Below are 22,562 nucleotides of genomic sequence, written 5' to 3' on the forward strand. Positions count from 1 at the left end.
TGCTCACTGCAGGGGGGGTTGGACTAGATGACCTCTAGGGGTCCCTTCCAACCCAAAACATTCTATGATTCTATATATACACACAGACACATATATAAAATCTAATCCAGTCCTTACACAGAACTCTGCCAGCCAACATCCTTAGAAAAAAGAAATTACACACACAAAACGCCAAATCCTAAATAACTCTTTAAAAATGGAAGTTATGTTGTCCCCTTAGATTGTCTCATTAAGAATGAGGTTAGATTGCAATCATTTGCCATCTTCATTTATTCTCCATGAATAATAAAGTTATTCAGCTCAAGAGTAGCAATCTTACCTTCATGGAAGACATAATCCGGGCATTTTTAATGTGACCAAAGGCAAAAAAAAAAAAAATCAATACCAATTTGATTTCCCTGTCACTACATCAAGATAAGCAAGCTGACTTACAGGGAAAGGTAGAGGCCAATGTCCAATATTCATTAAACCGAACAGGCCAGTGATTCAATACGTTCAGGCACTGACATTTTTAATGCTGATAAAAATAATTTTATATAAGATGAATGCCAGAGACTTGATTTACTTGAAAAAAGCCCTGACAATTTTGGTATGGTTCCCTAGAGCACAGTAGTTACACAGAACATTTATTTATCCTTATTCTCACTAATATACTGTTACTGCAAAAAAGCTTTGGTTTATAGTCATAGCATAAGATGAAAAACACAGAACAATGGAAAAACAGGCTAAGCAAGATTTCGTTATTCTTACAAAATGTTTCTCTCTGTTAATATTCTTGTTCTCAAGAAGCTAATGAAGGGACAGCCGCGAGGGCAGCTGCACGCACGTACACCTTCCCACATTCAGTGTGCCCTGCAATAGCCAGTTTCAACACTGATTAATGACACCATTGAAATGCAGTGAAACTTAGGTGTGCTTAAGTTCCTACTTTAAGTTCAGTAGCCACAAAACATCCTCGGCTGAAGAACAGTTGCCTGTTATTTCACTTGCCTACAGATATACAAGTTAACACTAACACACTTGGCAAGTTGTATTGACCAATATAAAACCTAGAAACCAACACTAATTTCAATCTAAAACTGCTTTTAAATTTGAAACCCTCCCCAGAAACCCTAATCAAACAAAATCTCCCAAACCCAACAGTGTCACAACCCAAACAGTCACCGGCATTCAGCACGGATATTTCCAGATTTCAAGTTTCTCCAGGTTTTCCTGATCTATATGACATTACCGTCTTTAGAAAACATAAGGAATCAAAGCACTCAACTCAGAGAAACAAGAGGTTGGAGATGAAGCAAATTTATTGTTCCAAGTATTGAAGTTAGGCAGTATTTTAAATCAACAGCCACACACTACTGTAACATGGTATATATATCATACAGCCTTGCAGGTAACCCATGGTTTAGAAAATCAAAGATGCCCCCTGCGTAAAGGACAGGAAGAGAACGGCATCGCTGAGGTACTAGTCCCATTTCTTTCAGGCAATTTACTGCATAGATATCTAAGGCTAAGGAGTTCTGACATTTTTCTGAACATAATGAAAATACGTTGTATTTGGAACCAAAGAGCAGCGTTTTAGACATGCACTGGTAGAAAACATCCTGTGTACAATTTGAGATGCTAAAAGTACCATACACAACTTAGATGTTAATCTAAAAGCATACTAATTTAATTTCACTGTTTGTTTTTTTTTTAAAAAGTCGATGTGGTCTTATTCATAAAAGTGGAATTCTCAACATTCAGCTGTGGTGGGTATAACACGAACATACACAGTCTTCATGTTCAAGTTCTTCATGGAGATGTCCTTTGTGATCTCTGAACCAAAAAAAACCAAGAGAGAAACAGAACATAGTCAGTGCTTTTGCTTACAAGTCAAACTAGCAATGTTCCCCCCCCTCCCTGCCCCTTTATTCAGACAGTTCTACTGGTTCGATCAAAAGGGGACTTGGACAGAAACTGCTCAGCTCAAAATTCCCTCTTGTTAAATCCCGGTGCATTGAAGGGAGGGTCACCCCACCTCAGGATTGCTGCTGCAAGAGTTGAAGATACTGTTCTAGGTACAGAGCAGAACGCGTTGACAGCCCATGTCAGCCCACAGTTCCCAGCTTCACATCCACACAGAATAACCTCTAGTTCAGAAAATTATTTTATAATGCAATGAAATATTAATGATGCAAGAGAATGCACTGAAAACCAGAGTCCCCTATAAACTGTACGCAAGAATGGCCGTACAGAGGTGCCTCTCCTCTAGTATCCCATCTCTGACAGACAGTTAAACAGTGCGCGTGTGAAGGAGTACAAGAATAAGAACTTGCATACATTAACCTGAGTTCTATACATAAAGCAAGGATTGTCGTAGTATCTGCTGAAAAAGTCATGTTGCAATCTTGTCGAGTATGCCTGAAGAATTGTGTACCATAGCAGATCAATTCCTGAAGTCATTTCATAGCTATATGCACATCATTTGGAACAGTAATAGGATCAAGTCTCACCAACAAACCTCTTTTAAGGATATGGCAAGTTTCCAGCAGGCTGATTCAAGGTTTGTAATTATTTATGAAACACTAACACAGAGTAATCGCACTTTGTGGCTATAGAAAAAGTCATCTGCAAAGTTGGTAGGAGCTGGAAATCTCTTTCACCATTCTTGCCACTTTACAGAGCACTTTTCCTCAGAAGTCAGATGCTTGCTAGCTCAATGCTTCCCAGCACCCCTCAGCCATAGCCAGCCCCCCCAGTAACAGCGCAGATTGTTTTGAATACTGGGAGGTACGGCTTTGGAACAAAAGTACTCTGAACAACATATAACAGAGGTCTCAAGTGGTGAGAAACTTGAAAGCAGTAACCACAAATACATCCACTGAGACCAAAGCAAAAGCATATCGGGGGGTTACAGTGTTGCTCTGCACTAGAATCCCTGTAGACAACACAAGCAAATAAAAGATAATTTTAAATTTTGGCACTAGTGTTAGCACAAATGGCAGATTAACAACATCCAGAATGGCTGTGTCGCAGGACTGATGTCCAACAGTCCCCCTGCTCTGCCTCAGGCTCACCTCCAGCTGACAGCAACCAAGGCAGTGTGCCTATGTGTTGGGGGAGCCAAGTCTGTGAGGTACATCCACGGAGATGGTGGATCAAGAGCAGTTTACTTTTCAGTAACATGATGTCCAACTGAAAACAGATTCTAGAAATGGCAGCAAGGAGTTTTGTTTCCACATAACAGTATGCATGCTCCTAACATTAAGGGCCCCATCTTTCTTTGGAAAATATTTCATTTTTAGACTGAGCAGATATAGTCTGCAAAGTCCAAAAGCCGTCTATTAATTAAAGAATTAAGAAGCCCTGATGGATCATGATGGCACCGTTTTCAGGGAGTTCTCTTCCAGTATAGTGCTCTGCTTTAAGCAGCTGAATACCCATTTACAGAACAACAAGAGGGAAGGTATAATCCAATTCAGCAATTAGCGCTTTATTCCCTCATTAACCTTCCTTCCCTCCCCATGAAAATGTTACAGCAGTATGTAAAAAACTTGGTCTGCAGAAGCAGCCAAACAAACTACAAACCTGGCCTCAAAGTCTCTTTTTAATTATTTACTTTTTTTAATCCACGAAGCTACTATTTTTAACACTATTTAACACAATAATTACTTCTAGAAATTAGAAACTTGATTTATCAACAGAACATAAGGATACCCTCCTTTCTGTGCCAACCCCTCTGAAGGAAGGCTTTGAAGTTAGCACATTAAAAAACATTGCCTTCACCCCAAATGCATCTCTAAATCAGCTACCTGTAACACACATTTCAATCTCATGAGTAAGCAACGCTCACCACTTTGACCTTTTTTTTTTTATAGACGCTTTTCCCAATGTTCCAAAGGGGTGTGAAAACCACATTTGTTTCTGAAAAGCTGGCAAGCTTTGGTGCAACGGAGAGCAGATGCCCAACTGCCTGTACCTGACAACATTTATAATAATAATGTTTTCAAAACTGGTAACTCATTTTCCACGAAGGTTTTTGTTTTTTTGTTTGTTTTTTTTTTTCATTTTTTAAAACAGGCATCAACTTTCCAATTCATGGGTCATTTTCATCAGACATTTCAAATGGTTAACAGCAAATAATTTGTTGGTTTTAGAATAAACCATAAAAAACCTACTGAACTTTGTTTTGAAGGTAAGACCTCGAGACTGAACTTTTTTGGTTTGAAGGTAGGACCTTGAAGTACATTGATAAAAAGCTGCATAGGGGATTACAAAGTTGCAATGATATACATAACCATTAATTGAACTAAGGTTTTCCAGAAGCATCAAAATATTTGTTTTATATGCAGCACTTATTGATAATATAAAAAGATCTGAAGATAACGGAAGGCCATTTCAGTGTTTACATCATTTTAAAAAAAGTTATTAAAAGAGCTGTGTGGTGAGAATTAAATCTGAGATAGCAGAATCATAGTTATATGGCATAAGCATGTGTTAGCTATACAAATAAACCTCCAGGACTGAGTTCTCCACATTCTGAGTCTCAAAATAACCAAACAGTTGTTTCAGCCTTTGAAGAGTTATCAAATCTGATCTTTCACATCATCACAAATTGTCACTTTCTGCACTTTATTTATAAAGTTTAAATAGCTTTGGAGAATCCATCCTACAAATACGTTATAGTTTTAGGTAAGAGTTTTAAAAATTCTTACTGAAATTGAGACTTATAGGCTATAAATGTTCCTGTTTTGTCAGTTACTTCCCTCTTTCAGAGCTCAAAAGTTTTCTACAATACTTATTTTAGTATCTTAGCTGAGTCATAGGCTGCTGTGAACCCTTCTGCCCTGTAACAATCATAGAAACCAAAAAAGAATTACGTATAACATCAGTTGCTCCTGAATGGCTCAAAATTCCTTGTCAGCAAGGTTTCCCACATAAATACATTTTTTTCTTTAGGCAAATGAAGTGTGGTTGATACACTTGCTTCTTATACCCTGTGCTGTTTCTGAACACTACAGTCTCCAGTTCTGTTTGTTAACACCGTTCAGCACATTATTCTTAGCATTAGCTCAAACATCACTAGAAAGTCTCATCAACATTTGAGATCCATTTTACTTACAAAAACGGCTTTTGAATAAACAGAATTCAGGTCATTTGAAATTTTAAAAAAACAAACAAACAAACAAAAACAAACCAGCCAAAAATCCACAAGAAAAGAACCCACACCTTACTTGCTCTGATTCTAATCTATCCTACTTGAAGCCTTTCAACCCAGGTGGATGGCAACAGGACTCCAGTTTTGGAAAGCTACACTCCTCCCCTCGTGGCACCTCCCAACAAAATTCATCCCGTCCTCAGAATAGGTAACTAAACAAGATGTCTAACTTCTGGACAGGTAACCTAACGCATGGTAAGTTAGCATGTCACATATCCTTCCCAAAGCCCTTGTAAATCATGCCATTATGATCAACTGGAGACAGACTCCTTTACATCATTTCATTCAAAGAGTTAAATTGTCCTGAATACACAGAAATATCTGGGGTTTTTACCATGCAGTTTCCAATCCGTTCTTCCTGTCAGATAAAGTCCCAAATCTTTCTCAGGTCCAACTTTTTAGCACTACAGGCAGCTACATCTTGAGTCTTATCATTCTCATGAATCAGAAATTTTTGTTTCTAAGCCTCACCATCTGTCTGTGGTTTTGGAAGATTCTTTAACATTTCAGATCCGCACTATGTGATGAAGCTTCCTACTTCCCAGGTATTCTGAATGAATTGCAGCTGCTGTACCCTTCCCAGTCTGACCTACTCACACAACTCTAAAATAGATCTGCTGCTCTTTTCCACCCACTCCCATTCTCCAAAAGGAAGGGGGAAAAAAGAAAAATATCTGCAACAACATGAATGTTACAGGAAAATTTGAACAGGTTTTAAAAATATTCACACTTTAGATTTGCTCACTTGGAGGAGACTCACACTCTGCTTAGTCACAGCAGCAGGTAACTGTCATTTACACTGCAGATCGACCTTCCTGTGCCAACAGGAACTAAACTTTTACAGAACTTGTCTTGGCCATTTCACGAAGGGAATCCATTAGTGCTTTGAATTTCTGAATGTACATGTGTACCTAAAGGATTTTATTAAATAAATATTCAATTCCCGGGCAAAATTAGAAACCAATATGTAAGCAGAGTGCATTTAGTAATTAAAATAGATCTCAGGCTACATCAGCTGCTCCTCAACAAACTTCCAAGTATCCCTGGACAAGCAAACCAAAAGTTAGTGCTTACCCTGAGTTTGTGCTTCATCCAGGAACAATTTTAGCCTCCTGCTTCTGAGCCCAAAAACTTTTGCCGTTTCACGTAGAAGACCTCGGTATGTTAATCCATTCTGACCAACAGGGTTTTCCATTAGAAGAGTTCCCACTGTTCCCTTCTGACATTCTGAACAGGATAAACAGTTGAATCACTACATGATGAACTACAGAAGCTCACAAAGCACCACCTCCTGATGATCAAATCCCCAGTTAAAAACACATTTTTGGCCCAAGGAGGCTCCCAGTAGCGTCAATAAGATTCCACATGGACAGTCCAGGAAGGACTCACAGCAGGGCAGAGATTAAGAGTGAGTTACTAACAACAACACTGTGCCAACGTGAGGTTTCAGAGTAGAAGTTACAAGATTAGCAGCTGTGAATCTAAACTACACATATGTATCTATACTCCAGATCAGGTTAATACAACAATTCATTTGGCTTTTAAATAGCACTAAGAAATGTTTCACAGGCTGCGCACAATGTCTTGGTGAAAAGTTGGCACCTTCTTCATTTTTGGTCAGTTTTAGACTCAGCCTTGTAAAATAAGGTGAGCTGATGGTCGGAAACAGGAAAAGCAATGCTGAAAGGCTCATGTTCAAATGCTGTCCCTTATCTCAAACTGGCCCTCCTTTTTCTTTCATGAAATGAGGGAGAAAAGCTAAATATAACCACTGTGCTTTTCAGAAAGCAAATACTAGGAAAAAATAGTAAAAAAAAAAAAATCACCATCTACCACTGAAAACACATATACTTTTCCTCACCAGTAAGTGATGGTGTCCAAAATTTGTATGACAAAAAGCTCAGCCTGTAAATGAGATCAGGATCCCACCTACCTTGCGGTTTTGCATTCATTAACTGCAAGTTGATATACTGGCAGAGCAGAGCATCAGTAGAGTTGATCAGAGCAGGTGCTGACCCCTTTGTTGTCACATGAAGGGTCTTTCCGCTGAGACTAATCAAGTCAGTTTTATTTATCAGTTCTGAAAAAGAAAATGAGACCAGTCAGGCCATTACAGAGAAGTCAAGATCCAGTTCTCACTCGGTTAGCTGCCAATTAGCCTTTCTATCCACCGGTTCCACTGTGGAAGCACTTCCCTCTTCATAACTCCTTCCTCAAGAAAGAGCGTTTCTCCATTTTGAAAAATGGAATTGGTGCAGAAATATGTTGTTTTCTTAACAGCACAGAGTACTTCATCTGCTGTGGAAATTTGCTCCCTTTCTTATGCACGTAAATATACAACAATTTCACTGATGCAATAAAAATAGTTAAATAACTTAAAGCAAGCAAAATATTATTCACTTGAGCCAACTGTTTCTATCTCACTAAATTAAGATCTATGATCTTTGCCTCTGCCCTGACTTCCCTAGCTGAAGCAGCACTGTATAAGTGTTACTATGCAATACCAGGACACTTAACTCATTAAACTCCAGATGACAATAAATGTAAAATCAGTAGCTGGTTAGCTCATGAATAATGCCCTCTGCATTAATGTTTGTGTTTAATGTCAATAGCTGATGATTCAGCAGACGATTCCAGCCAGGCATGTTTAGAAAATGGTGGAAGAGCAGACCCAAAGGACCCATGTCTCAAAGGATTTTAGAAGTGATACCAGCACCCTGAAAGCACTCAGATGAGAAACTAATGAGGTTTCTGTAGCACAAATTAAATATGTAAGGCTGCATTCTGCACTACCTACAGGAGCAGCTGCCTGTCTGTCAAAGAGGTAAAAAAAGCTGCTGATAGCCACAACATTAAAGATACAGAAAAATAACATCACTCTCTGCTGCAAAGCTTTTGCAGCTACAAAAGAACTCCAAAAACCAAATCTAGAAGGAATTAATACATTCAATTTCTTGTAAAAATTGTGTATTGCCTGTATGCAAGGAACAGGCACATCTGTCTTTCCAACAGCTTTTCATTCCTGTTGTGGTTTCGGCTGGCATCTCCCAAAGCCTAAGCTTTATAAAGCTCATTTTCCATCAGTTCATCTGATTGTATTTCAAGGGGGCAGAGGGGGCACTCCTTTTCCCAAGGATGTCTGTAAATGTAAAAATGAAAAACCCACAAAAAACCCCAAACCAAACCAAAAACCAAACAAAAAACCAAACCCCCCAAAAGGTGAAGAGGAATCATAGGCTACAAGCTTACAAGCTCACAAGCTCTGAAAATGTTGCCAACTGTCACAGAACATCAAAGGGCGATGCACCATGGAAGTCTTATGAGACTGCCCTAAGGAAGGATGAATACCTCAGACTGCATCTAAGACTCTAAATTGTTGTCTTTTAAAAATATATAAAAATATAAAAATAATATATTAAATATATTAAAATATGTATATAAAACTTTAAAGAAAAAGGCAAAATTTCATTGTTGCTTCTAAAATTTTCAAGAATGAAAAATTTACAATGATGGTGGCCATCCACCAGCTACCCAGACACTTCTTCGGTATGTCTGAGGTGCAAGGCACATGCTCGAGCACAGGACAGGGCTTTGCTTTTGGTTTTACTTAGAGGAAAACAAGAAAATAACTAAATGAACAAGTGGGGAGGAATTAACAAGATTTCATCACATAGAAAGGGAGCTGGCAGAAGGTTTTTCCTAGCATAACCCTAAGGCACCATTGCTTGCCACTTACATACAATCCTCAGGTCAGGGGTAGGAGGCAGCACCAGCAAGCAGGGTGCTTTACAGGGCAAGAAACGCACGGCTCAGGGAACTTGAGCTTGACATCACCCCGCTGCTGGGATCGGTGCAGATCTACGCAGGGCAACAGGGCATGAGCTACAGTAATGGGGACTTGCGTATTTAACAAATCTAGCATTTTGCATTACAGGACTGCTGACATTTTCATAGAATCATAGAATCACTTTGGTTGGAAAAGACCTTTAAGATCGAGTCCAACCTTTAACCTAACCCTGACATCCCACCACTAAACCATGTCCCTAAGCACTTCATCTGTCCTTCTTTTAAATACCTCCAGGGAGGAGGACTCTACCACCTCCCTGGGCAGCCCATTCCAGAGCCTGACAACCCTTTCGGTGAAGAAGTTTTTCCTAATGTCTAGCCTAAACCTGCCCTGGCGCAGCTTCAAACCATTCCCCCTCATCCTATCGTCCCTTACCAGGGAGAAGAGGCCAACCCCCACCTCCCTACAGCCTCCCTTCAGGTAGTTGTAGAGGGCAATCAAGTCTCCCCTCAGCCTCCTCTTCTCCAGACTAAACAACCCCAGTTCCCTCAGCCGCTCCTCATAAGACTTGTGCTCCAGACCCCTCACCAGCTTGGTTGCTCTCCTCTGGACATGTTCCAGCAATGCAACGTCTTTCTTGTAGTGAGGGGCCCCAAACTGAACACAGTATTCAAGGTGCAGCCTCACCAGCACAGAGTACAGGGGCATGATCACTTCCCTACTCCTACTGGTCACACTATTTCTGATACAGGCCAGGATGCCATTGGCCTTCTTGGCCACCTGGGCACACTGCTGACTCATATTCAGCTGGCTGTCAACCAGGGAAGAGCTGACATATAGTGCTGTCAATGGAGTCCGTTCATATGACCCTCCAATAACAGCAAGAAAAAGAGCAGATAGTTTTTTTCATATATAACAATACACTTGGAAACAAGCAGATACTACAAGTGCTCATCAATATTAAAATCACTTTTAAAGTCAGTTCTCCCTGGAGCTGCGAGGTAAGTGGTAATGCTCTCCTAAGATGCCTTACAGCTTGATGGCCTTTTAAAAATTAAAGATAAAAAAAAATCTTTTGGTACTCTTGCTCAGAAAACAGTGCTAAGAATAGAATAAAAGAAAATTAGCCATCTGAAAATCATCAAGATGAAGTAAGAGGTTTGTAGGGGGATTTTTGCCTCATCTTCCCTTCCCCCCTTTTTATAAGCCCTACATGATTTACAGCTTCATTTATTCCCATAAAAATAAACAAATTGAAATTTTTTTAAATAGGTCTCTTCAAATATGGGCTAATTCCATGAAAGCCGAGTGCAAGTCAAAAAGCATTCCCAATAAGAAGTTTAGAAAGTTTTCAGCTTTTCAGCAATCTAGAGCAAAAAGAAAGTCAGACAACTGTTTTTACCATGTGACTTGAGCCCAGCCTCTTTCCTTTAAATGATTAATTTTTTTTAAATGTAAAAAGAGACAAATTCTATTCTCAGTTTCTGAAGGTCAGTACAAATCCCAGAGTCTTGCTCAGTGTTTGTGCAGTTACTCAAAATACATCAATACGCTGTTGGGGAAGAAATGTTTATCCCATTATTTCAATGTTGCACTGAAAAACGGGGACATGACATATTTTAGCCTGCCTTAATACAAGAACTGCCTGATTTTGTACCATTACACAACCCCAAGTAAATCTTCATTACAATTAGAAAACAAGATAATAAATTACTGCAAGGGAAGTGGACAGCCCTAAAAACCACAGAAGGAAAATAAGGAGCCAGAAATATGGTTTTGCTGGGTCACAATTTTATTAACACACATGGGAACAATTCAACAACAATTTGCCAGGAGCGCATGACCTTCCTTTGCAACTCCTCTCACATGGAGTGGCTGATTCCAACCCCTGCCTCACCTAAAGGGACCTTGGAATCGCCATTAGGGCTCACCTAACATTTCCCATGCGAAGGTTGGGCAGATGAAGCAACGGGATTGTATCCAAAGCAAACATCAGGAATTTGGGTTCTATTCTCCAACGTCTTTAAGGGCTGTTTTCTTTGTACATGCTTTCAATCCTGACTCCTCAGGGAGCCATATTTTCTGCTGATCAATACTTGCCTGACATCTTTGCCAAACTGCAACAAAAGCAAATTTGATAATCTAATCTTTCCAAGGGATTTTCCCCTTGTTGTTATAAGGTTATTAAAAAGCAGGCAGGAGAAAAAACGTTCTGCCCAGACAACTTACGAAGAGTAGAAGTTTAAAATCAGCACGCCAAGATGGAAAGTCCCAAAATGATACCTACACAGCAAAAGCAACATGGAAAGGAAAGAAACAAAGCCTTTTTACTACTGCAGAAAAGAACCTTTGAGAAAGAGGGAAGGTTTAGATTTTCTTTACCGCTTCCTTTAGGAATTCAGCATTAGAAGATTGATGCTGCCTCCTTTTGTCCTGTTAGTGGCAGAAAACAAACCAAATAGGGAGTCAAACTGCTTATTATCTTAATGAGACGAGAGTTTCCTAACTCTTCTTGGCCTTTTGCAGGTCATCTCTTAATAATTGTACTGAATTAATTGTAATAATTGGACTGTAATGACTTGTGCTAGTACACACTTCCCTCTGTGGGCACATACCACACTGTTACACAGTATGTATCACTAATATTTGGAAAATTATTTCAAGGAAAACTATTCCCTCCTTTAAAACAGAACTGAAACTCGAGGAAGATGCTGAGGGGTCCAGAATTTCCTACAAACCATCTATAACTGAAAGCAGAGGAGAATCATTCTGTGCGATAGAACTATTCAGTTCAGCTGAGCACAGCTTGGGAAGAGGCTTTACCACAGTAAGGCAAATGCATTACATCCCATATGAAAAAAAAAACCCCAAACATTTTTCTAGAAATACTTTCAGAAAAAGGCAAGTAAGAAAACTAAAGATGGAGATGTTAACAGTGACATTACAGACTCAAGTAGATGTCCCAGGTAGACAGGATCTGCTGATCCTTAGCAGCCTAAAACAGCCGTTCACAAAAATCAACTGAAGCATCTCCCTCTTGGATGCTGCCTCAATTAATATTTCTATGAAAACACACTAGCAAAAGTTTCTGCAAGCCGCCCAGTTACCATTTTTGCAATATCTTATCACTTTTGTGTCACTCATTTTAGACTTAACATGACTGGTGTGGAAACAAAGTCTGAACTTCAAGATGCACCTGTAAACAACCCTAAATCCATACAAAAAGCTTACTATTCCTGTGCAAACATCTCAAAAGTCATGGTCACTTACAAGTACTCTACTTTCTGAATTCATTCACTGCAGTGTTTGGTTGCTAGTCTGATCTTGTTCGCAGTGCACTGATTTTTAAGTTACAACTTTTCCTGATGTACTTACATATTGTAAGTGCTGTAATAATAAACCAGCATCTTCATCTCAGGGGAGAGAATGCCAGTTTGCTGTCAGGGTCTCATAGCCACCGACTGTAACATCTTTATGTTTTTCTTCACCTTTTCAGCTATTTTATCTTTGTAATGAACAAAACTATGATAGAGCCTATAACTCAATAATCCATAGACAATATGGAGGCCCAGTTCAAGCTGCAAAAAAATATTCCATAGATTTTTCTAAAAAGAAAAAAAATGCAGAGATCCTCAAGTTTCTCTAGGGTGAAAAAGCAACATTTTTTGCCTCTACATACAGCACTTTGCATTCAATTTAAATTCTCACCCTGCCTACTGAGGCATTAGGGACAAAAAAAGCTTGCAAAAGCTGATGGCAGCTTGCCATCAATATACAGCATTGCCTGGACCCGATGGAAACACTTTCTGAAATAAATCAGATTTTGTCCTGATGAGAACTGCAATGGAAATAAGATAACAGAAGAGATGAGCATCATTTAGCAGCAGCTTTTGGAAAAGTTCTGATGTGACTATAAACACAGTCTCATAAGCTAAGTACTATAAAATAGAATATTTCCTTATGCATTTTCTTGTCAATTTTTTATCTATATATAGAAAAATTATACAGTAAATAACTCCTAACTGCTGCTAGAAAGACTTCCAATTTTCCCTGTCATACTCCATTTACCTGTTTGTCCATTAAAAACTGTCAGTTTTGAAGTTTTAAGACCAAAAATGCAGGAGACAGCATCTACAAGTCCAGTGAAGTTCAACGTATTGTCTCCTTTTGGATTTTCCAGCAGCAACACACCATCTAAAACCAAAAATAAGAAATTAAAAAGCAGTTTGGAAGCAACATCCAAATTTCAATGATTTTCTAATGACTTATTTCTAATTGCTTCCAGGGAGTTTCTAAGCTGAGTTCAAACTGGCAACACTGCATCTTCCAGAATTGTTTTTAGTAAGAAAGGGAAAGAGGAAAGAAAACAGGGAAACAGACTCAAGTGTACTTCAGATTTAGAGTAAGGAAGCTATATTTGTTTTTATTAGCAAAGCAGTCAAATTTTTATGTCACTGAGTTATAATCTGGTATCATATTGACAAAACACTGACAGACTGTGTGCCCTCCAAGACCTTCACCAGCTTACATAGTTATGTTCATTATTATTCAGCAAGTAGCTTTGCAACAGCGCTAAACAAGGCACATATACTTACACACATAAACTGTGAGGACATGCAGGGAAAAAACAATTCCAGAGAGTGCACTTAGTTTTCTCTCCTTTTGATACATAACTCAACCTTGTAATACTTTTTACACTATCACTGCACTCATCTTTTGACTGTAGTTAAGCATAGTTTTTATATTCCATAGTTCAAGTATTCTTTTTCAGGTCTATACTTAGATATTAAGTTGTAAATAAGTGGAAGTATTAAGTTTTCCAGAAACAGTATCTGCTCCACAGAAAGGTATCACCAACACTTACAGTGTGACATCAAGAGCTGAGAATTCTCAAGGCACAAGCCCTGAGCATGGGTGAACGTACACACGCAAACACAGAATGCATACGCCTCCATATAGATATTCACATGCAAACCCTTCTGCAGAATATAAATAATTTATGCACACCTGCATATTTACTTCAGGTCCACATCAGAAGACATGACGGAGAGCAAGTGGGTTTGCTTTTAATAAACTTATTTTCAGGAATTGTTTAAAGCTATTATTGGAAGGGAGTTTGCACCATCTTTGGAACAAATTCACGGCTCCAACATCCATCACACCGTTTTCCAAACAATCTTTTGACACCACCACTGACAAATCAAACCCAGTACATTCCTACCTTGCTCCGTCCCATTAACACAAACTTTGAGGTTGACGTAAGCACAGGCTGGACCAACGCACTGACACGAACCACCTCGGGTGAGTGTAATTTCTAGCTCTGATCCCTTCAGCTGAAGGAAGAGGAATATTATGATTGTTTGAATATAGTTTCATTAAACAAGCAGAACAAAATATTTTCCTTAAATAAACAACATCAAGATCTTGTCTTACTATACTAAACATGACTTAAAATAAAATAGCAACTTTGGCCACATCGTCCTTCAGAGACAGAGCGCTTCAAATATTAATTTGTCTTTAATATATGTTAAACATACAGCACTATTTAACACATAAGAAAACCAGAGTGAAATAAACGGCCTGATCTTCGCAAGTGATGAGCAGTGATGACAGTTTCCCAAAATATAATCCAAAAGTTAATACCCTCAAGAGAGAAAGACTCTTCCAGACAAATTCAGAGTATCTGGAGGCAGGACCCTGCTCTCGGTTGCTGTCTGGAGCCTTCATCTGTCTCCGAGGGGCTACCAAGAGCAGCCAGTAGTTGCCTTGATATCGAATCAGCCTTTGTGAGTATCTCCCCATTACCATTTAGTGAACCGATTAAAACTTCAAACACCCCAAAAAAGGAATGGAACACGTCTCTTCCTTTGCAGATGAAAGACAGGACGAAGAGGCTTGAGAACTGATGCAATACAGAACCAGACTTAGCTCTAAGACTGGGCTTTTTCAAGCACAAGTCTCTTCCTGAACTAAGTACAGGCTGGAATGACTCCTGCACCTATAGCAATTTGTATGAGAATCACACTTCTAAAAAAATTTCTTAAAATTTTAATTGAATACATATCATACAGAAATCACTTATATGAACAACTGGTACCAAGTGGCCATTTAAGCCAATTTTTTTGTAAATTTAGAGACTGTCTTTGGTAAGAGTCAGAGTCCAAAGGGTGAACAGCCAAACCTGGAAGTGCCTCTCTTTGCTGAGCTCCTGTTACAAAGTAGGAAAACACACTTACGGAGCAGCAAATCTCATTTTGTGTTTACTCAATTCTACCAGCAATTAAAAATTTATTTTTCAAGTAGCTGCTTTTCCTTCCCAGCATTTTCTGAGCAACCGCTGATGTTTTTTGTTGTCTCTCAGAGCAAGTCTTTGGGAGAAGCCCTGTATCAAAAATTGATCCAGGATAATTTCACAGAAATACTGATCCTGAATGTAATCAAAGTACTTGTAGAAAAAACAGACTGCATTTCATTTTTGTTCCAGCCTTCACATATATTAAACATCATGCAGATCTATTAGTCCTTTTAGTACCTTCCAGAAATGTGGTGCAATGATCCTGTCACAGTTGACTTAACTTACGAACTCCTGTGAAATTACACAATTCAATCTTTTAACTTGCACCTGCTTTTATATCTGAAAAAAAAAAATCTATATAATCACCTATATAATCATCACTGCAAAGCATTTTCCATGTCAATGCTGATTATCAACAGGTGACAGTTGATGCATAATTCAATCTGAATTCACATCTTCAGAGTCTTTATGCCTGAAACTGCTCGTACAAAATGCAACGCGGCTGTGACTAGTAAAGGCAACTAGCCGTAGCCACGTCTGCTGCACCGAACTACAAATTCACGGCACACAGCTGCAGCAATCCTCAGCTCCCCACAAAGGGCCAGACCTCTACACTGAAAGGATTTCCAAAGGAGGGCTTTTTCATTTCAGGTATTTTTATTCACTGCTCTTCACATGACAAGCTAGTCACAGCAGAACATGGAGTCAAGCACGTACCCTAAGCAATCCATCTCCACAGTCCCAAGGAAGTGCGACTTCCAAGGAAGACTTCACAGTTTCACTAAAATCTGTCATCTGTTTCTCTCTGCAACCTCTATTTTAAAGTCTAAGTATGTGACTAACAACTCAGAGGCACAGTGAGTCTGTAAGCACAGTAACCATTTAAACACGCAGAAGGCAACCCACGCGGCAAAACCCACAGCTTAACTCTGCAGAGAGGTACTTTGTAATGATTGAGGCTCCTTAAAGTAAAATAATAACAAACAGCTCTGCATTTACTTACAAAGTTTTTCTTTGCCTCTGTTTACCATACATAAACTGTAAAGCTTCGGTACACAGAACTTGCAGTAACGCCCCACTAATGTTTTTGTTTGAAAAAAACCTCCACACCCAAGATTTTAAGCTGACAGGTAGGCACTCCCAGCCATTTGGCCAAGATTATTGCGTTCCTATGAACATAGTGATCAATTGCAATAGCCACACAGAACCATCTATCATATACAGGCTTATTTCAGCTACAATGTTTTTAGGTTTACTCAGTCTGAAATCCAGCGTTTGTGCAAATACATAGCCTGACCCACAAACCTCCTCTCTCCAGTTTACATACTAGCTCATCATTTCCAAAACTGAACCCCATGTCTGTTTTTTGCAGACATCAACAGCTATCAATCGTGTGCATAACAACCCGCACCTTCTGTCAGGGCAAGATTTCATCTTCACATCGACAGCATTATTTAAAACTAATGCAACAGACTCATCTCTCAGCCACATTATTTTTCTTCACTAGAATCTGCTAAACTAAGATTCGGAAAATAGGAAAAATAGTAGCAGGGGGAACCACACTTGCACAGGTGTGAAAGCTTTCACAAAGACACAGTGACCAACATTAAAGCTCACATCCTAGGCAATTTCAGAGGCAGGCATTCAGACCAGTGCTTCCCAGCACTATACATTTTTTTCAGCTGCTTTTACATTCTAATTCAGTTTTGATGTTGACTTAACATCAAACTGTCTGTCAGCAGTATCCCAATCAAATAAGCACCTAGAAGAAATAGCAAAATACTTTCACCAATTTCTCAGCCATAATATTCTCCACTTTTATGCAGTGCTTTTCCCTATGTTTGTCACTGGATTAAACTAACAGTTTTGAAAAAGGCCAGAGTTTTGTTTCAAAGCTGGCCAACTTTAAAAGTGTAATTAATAAATATAAACCACTTCCTTACATATACTGCTACTAAGATGGATAAAATACACTAGTCTCAGACCCCCAAGCCATTCTGTAAATCAAATTTTAAGTCTGATACATAGTAAGTTATTGTGTTTCTGGGCTAGCATGACATTTAGATTGAAGAATATTTAATCCAAAATTCTGCTAGGAATGCCTTTGGAATACAGTAAGTTTGAATATAACCATGGGAAAAGTATTCTCAAAACATGTCAGAAGGAACAGTCGAAGAAAGCAAAGGAAAAGGTTCAAATCTGCTGCTGAAAGAATAGGCCAATCTGTGAAACCGCATTGTTAGAAACGACTGAACATCAGCAATACGGGGAGAAAAACCAAGCATCCTCAAACATTAATAACTGAAGTTGGGCTCAAGCCAAAAGGCAACATTTAGCCTCAAAGGAAAGCATTTCTAATAGAAAAGCATATTAACTTAAAGAAATCAGAGTGACCATATTTTTGCTGTCTAAACAATGCACAAATAACTGCATGTATTAAGCTTACACAAACAGCTACCTAAGATTTATTTTGGTAACCAATCAGCTTCATTTTCAAAAATACTACACATACAGAGCCCAATTATTTTGGCTTTTAAACCAAAAAGACTAATTTAGAAATATGAAACCATATCCACTATATCCCACAAACAAATACTGACATGCAATTTTTCTGCAATTGAAGCACTTGGCTCAGATAAAGCAGGTAACCATGAACTCAGCAGTCAGTGCTTTTTCCTTCTTACTTGGGTTGTTTCCTGGATGAGAACTTCTTCTGAGGTAGGCACCGGGTAAGGCTTCAGGGCAGCCTTTATTGTTGCAAAAATGAAATCCGTGTGTTCCTTAATAACAGTATCCAGGTAGTCACCTTCTGGATGAGATCTGTAGTACACTGTGATCTTATCTGTAGGAACCAGGTTTCGCTGCAGGGTACACCAAGTACAGCAAGATGACTTCCACATATACAAACTAAAAGGATACTTGTTAAGTTAAAGAAAAAAAAAAATCTTAGAAAGGTATTTACCAGACATTTATTAAAAGTTTCCACAAGAGATTTAAAATAAAACAATTCTTTTGTCAGAAGGGCGAGAAAGAGGCTTGAAACATGGTGAGGCTTTCTTCAAAAGATAATGACCAAATAGCGTACCTTACTGAGAACATCTCGCTTCCAGATTCATTTACCAGCTCTCCCCCTTAGCAAACTGAAAGCCTACCAAAATTATTAAAAAGCTTGCCTTGATGCACAAGAATTTTACTAGCATTTACACATCCCATTAGCCTGAAATTAAACCCTCGGCTCTTCACTGAGCAATTGCTCAATCAGTGACGTTTTCTTAATGCCCACCAGTCTCCAAGACATTTAGGGATTGTTTTGGAAAGTGGTGACCAGGTTTTTAAGCCACATCTTATATCCTAACATATACTTCAGAAAAAGAGCAATTACTTTGAATGGTACACTAATTAAAGCTGAATTAGAGCAAAATTCTACTTCAGTAAGAAAATGGTTACGAGGAAAAGAAATAGCAGCACGAAGAAAACGTTATTTCTAAAATCTGCTAAAAATAATGAGTGCCCTAACGCCAGTAATAGTTACGGTGGATCCAGAATCTGTGCTTTTTATTACATGTACACTTTTATAGCAGGAGTGAGAATGAAAGAATGACAGAATAAATGCACATTAGCATCGTTAATTATTAGGCAAGACTAAGTATTTTGATTTTCATTTAAGCAAAAATAAATTATGACCTTACGTCCTTACAGAAGTAAATTTAAGTCATCCAGTAACATATGAGAGAGCTGTCTTTTCACGGCCACACTCCTTCCTGGTTTTATTTTATACAGATATAAATCTTATCGATCAATAATATTATATATATATATATATATATAAACTACAACTATTCTGGTACAAATTTGTAATTTTTCAGTCTTATACTGAAGATTGATGCAGTGTTAACTGTACAGATATCTTTCCCCAAAATCACGTCCCATTAAAATTTTCTCTACACATAATTTCAGAGCTCTTGCAAGATTTCTTCAGGCATAAGTCTGAAAAATATAGGAATTCTAACGCATTGCCACCAAGTTAGTCAAGTAGGAAGACCCTACATGTACCACAGAACAACATGTTCCATGTTTGCAACGTGTATGTGCATGAAGGGACACGGGATTATTTTGTTTTGTGGTTTTTTTGGGGGGTTTTTTTGTTTGGGTTTTTTGGGTTTGTTTTTTTTTTTTTTGTTTGTTTCTTAAACTTGTGGGTTCTGAAACTTTTAGAATTCTTTATACCAAGTTTAATATTACTTAATGTCCTCTCCAGATTGAAGGCTTTTTTGACTTATCGCCACCTCCACGCTTTCTTGGCACAAAATGGAGACGCAGAGCACAGCTCTTTCTGGATTAGCGTTGTCGAGAGAAGGAAGTCACACTGGTTGAAAGTGCTTTACCATGAGTTCAGACTGCATTGTTTGTATGTATGATGAACAATTTAGAGAAGAATCATTAATGTAGGTATACAAATCTGTGCCAGAAATGCCTCCTGCAATTTGCTAAGACACAAGTTTGTTTCTTTTAGCAGTCCTAGGCTCAGATGTCTCAGCTCTCACCAGTCCAGCTGATGGGACTGGAACAGAGAGGGAATAGAACGTAACACTTGGCAGGAGGCAGGCAGGCCTGAGACCTGCTTAACGGGGACTGAACCACAGCCATGTGGCTGAAGATGGAAAACAAGAGGGGCTCAAGTAAAATAAATAAATTAGTTAATTCACTATGGATGATGTATAGCAAGCTCATTGTTCAACTCTAGCTACTTAGTAATATGGAAATCCAAAATGAAAATAGTGACTTGCAATCATTTGTGTCCGATGAGAAAGCTACGTATTAGGGGTAAATGATACAGGGCTTCATGCTTAATTACAAAGGTTGGTTTCCACTGCATGTTGCCCAAAGATTGCTTAAAGTGTCTTCTTCCAAACCATTGCTTCCTAACCTTTTTGCGAAGCTTCTGGATGCGATTAATCACTTCCCGGGCAACTCCTTCATCCACCATGGACTGGTCCGGGGTAACATCTAGCAGAACTAAAACCTGAGGTGATGCACAGAAGACAGCTGAGTAGGTAACAAACTTGGAACAAGCTAGGATTAACTCACTCAGAAGCTCAGGTACATTTTAATATGTTTTTATATATGTTACAATTTTTATATATTAAAAAATACCTTGTTGAAGAGAGTACTTTAACATCTCCCAAATTCAGAAGACAGGCTCCTGGAATTTGTTGAACTAACTGAACAAACAAAATCACCCCAGCTTTCACCTCACCATTTTCATATCACTTCTAGAGGAACTCTTTCCTTAATTGAAAAAAAAAAAACCCAAAAACGAAAACACAAAAAAAAATCCCCCACTAACATACCTGGGCATCAGAATGTGCCTCAAACTGGGCAGACCCTCCTGCAATCTGATCAAAGGTATACATGAGACGGAGATCTTCCCCATGGAGTTCATGTCCTTCTACAACAATGGTGCCTGCAGAATTGGCAGATGAAGAGCATCTCTTACAATCAGAGTGAAAAAAATTAATTCAAAAACCTTGAGACAAGTATCAATCTTCAAATACATGAAATACAGTATGTTTGCAAGACATTTAAAGAGCAGTTAAACACCGAACTATCCCACATTCAGACTTTTCATACAAGCACTTCCACAGGCAGAACTCACCCAAATGCTGATGCTTCAGCAACTCTGTGTATCATTTGAATGAAACGGCATAAAACTTAAAAATAACCTGTATATTCAACTAAATCAAAATTTACATTCAAGCAGTGAACTACATAGCTAGAAACTTCACACCCACCAGTAAATCTGGAATTGAAGCTATGCTTTTAAACTATTGCACAGATACTCAGTTCACATGTGAGTCAGTCTGACAGAACAGTTTACTCTCTACTTCGTTTTGGCCTTACAATAGCACTTAAACAGGAGAACAGTGTAAGATTAGTATACGTAGCCACTTGTAATCTACTGTCAGCAAAAGAATAAAGATAGCTTTTCTGCTATTCTCATTGACATAAAATTTAATAGGAATAATAACTGGGAAGTAGGCCTTAAGTTTCCCTAAGCTCACAGAAGGATACTTCTGCATCTGTTTCTGCAAGTGCTTGATTAATATACACAAATTGAGTGCAATTGCTTGATTTTTTTCCTGATGAGACAGAGGATTTTGGATCTACTTTTTCCCCCGTCAACGTTGCCACCGTTCAGTGGTTTGTACCATTATGTACCTGTTTCCTGGAATTCCTCTAGCTGCTCACTCTTCAGCTCTTTGATTGCAGCCATGACAAGCTTAAATGTGCCTTTCAAACGCTTCCCAAGCACCATGTGATCAGGTTCTGCTCTCAGCCGGACTCCGTATTTATCTTTATTAGTAGATAATGTCACTTGACGTACATTAAGCTCCTATATAAATACACCAAGAGGAAAAAATTAAGCTAAGGAACAGCCATCTCTGACAACTGCCCAAAGAGTACAAAACCAGCACTAGGGAAGTCCTAAGTCTCAAGCTGCAAACATTTTATATGGTTGTCTCTATGAACTAAGTAATTTACCAATACTAGAAGGGCAAATATACCCAACCAATACAGAAACTATTCTTCAGCAGATCATGTTCTCCTCTTCAGCCTTTATAGGTAGACATTTCTCTGTTATCAATAGACCCCAGTCAGCTCTCAACTCAAATCTGAGTTCAACAACCTATTCAACAATCTTTTTTACTTTACTGAGACAACTGCCTGAACAGATAAAACCATTACCTCTGTGTGCAATGCCTGGCAAAATTCAGGAGCAAAAATCTTGCTGAAATACTCCTCTCAGTATGCATTTAGCCAGAAAACTATAATCAACAATTTTATGCTTTAAGCTGTACAAATGCTACTGCATCATTCTGTCTCTTTCCTTACCTGTTCATTCTAGGTCCTTACCGTACAGAAAAACACCTTGCTCAGAAAAACTGTCTCTGCTTTGCAGCACAAGGACTCTGAAGATGAGCATGCAGAGGCAGCCAAAAGCTTATAAAAGTTGCATGACCTTCAGGAGGGGCCCTAGACCAAGGATGTTACTTTGCCACTACAGAAACTTGGGTGTCCCCATTTTTATGAGTAATGCGTGCAGGTTTTGTCCTGGTATCTGAAGGGGAATATCGTGGTGCTGTAGAAGGTTTCAGAGAACAACTAATTTCAGAGAACAGTGTAGCTACTGTACGAGGAAAGATCAAGGCTGGAACTCTTTGGAGGGAAGAAAGTGGAAGGAGGATACAATTGAAATTTTAAAAGTTATGAAGGAGGTGGTT

The 22,562-nt window shown here is 38.7% G+C and overlaps 1 protein-coding gene across 1 annotated transcript in view; it reads right to left on the reverse strand.

Moving 5' to 3' along the window:
* Nucleotides 1–1,314: 1,314 nt before the first annotated feature.
* Nucleotides 1,315–22,562, reverse strand: part of IARS1 (isoleucyl-tRNA synthetase 1) — a gene marked incomplete at its 5' end in the record, with an annotated part of 109,260 nt that continues 88,012 nt past the window's right edge. The window contains 9 exons of the mRNA XM_035892224.1: nt 1,315–1,815; nt 6,272–6,424; nt 7,131–7,277; nt 13,053–13,178; nt 14,206–14,317; nt 17,964–18,140; nt 20,207–20,302; nt 20,631–20,743; nt 21,499–21,673. Coding sequence (XP_035748117.1) covers nt 1,733–1,815; nt 6,272–6,424; nt 7,131–7,277; nt 13,053–13,178; nt 14,206–14,317; nt 17,964–18,140; nt 20,207–20,302; nt 20,631–20,743; nt 21,499–21,673 — 1,182 coding nt within the window. The remainder of the gene's footprint in view (nt 1,816–6,271; nt 6,425–7,130; nt 7,278–13,052; nt 13,179–14,205; nt 14,318–17,963; nt 18,141–20,206; nt 20,303–20,630; nt 20,744–21,498; nt 21,674–22,562) is intronic.

Source organism: Egretta garzetta, unplaced genomic scaffold (assembly GCF_000687185.1).
Source record: "Egretta garzetta isolate BGI_Z169 unplaced genomic scaffold, ASM68718v1 scaffold553, whole genome shotgun sequence".
In the NCBI taxonomy this organism is placed as follows: Eukaryota; Metazoa; Chordata; class Aves; order Pelecaniformes; family Ardeidae; genus Egretta; species Egretta garzetta.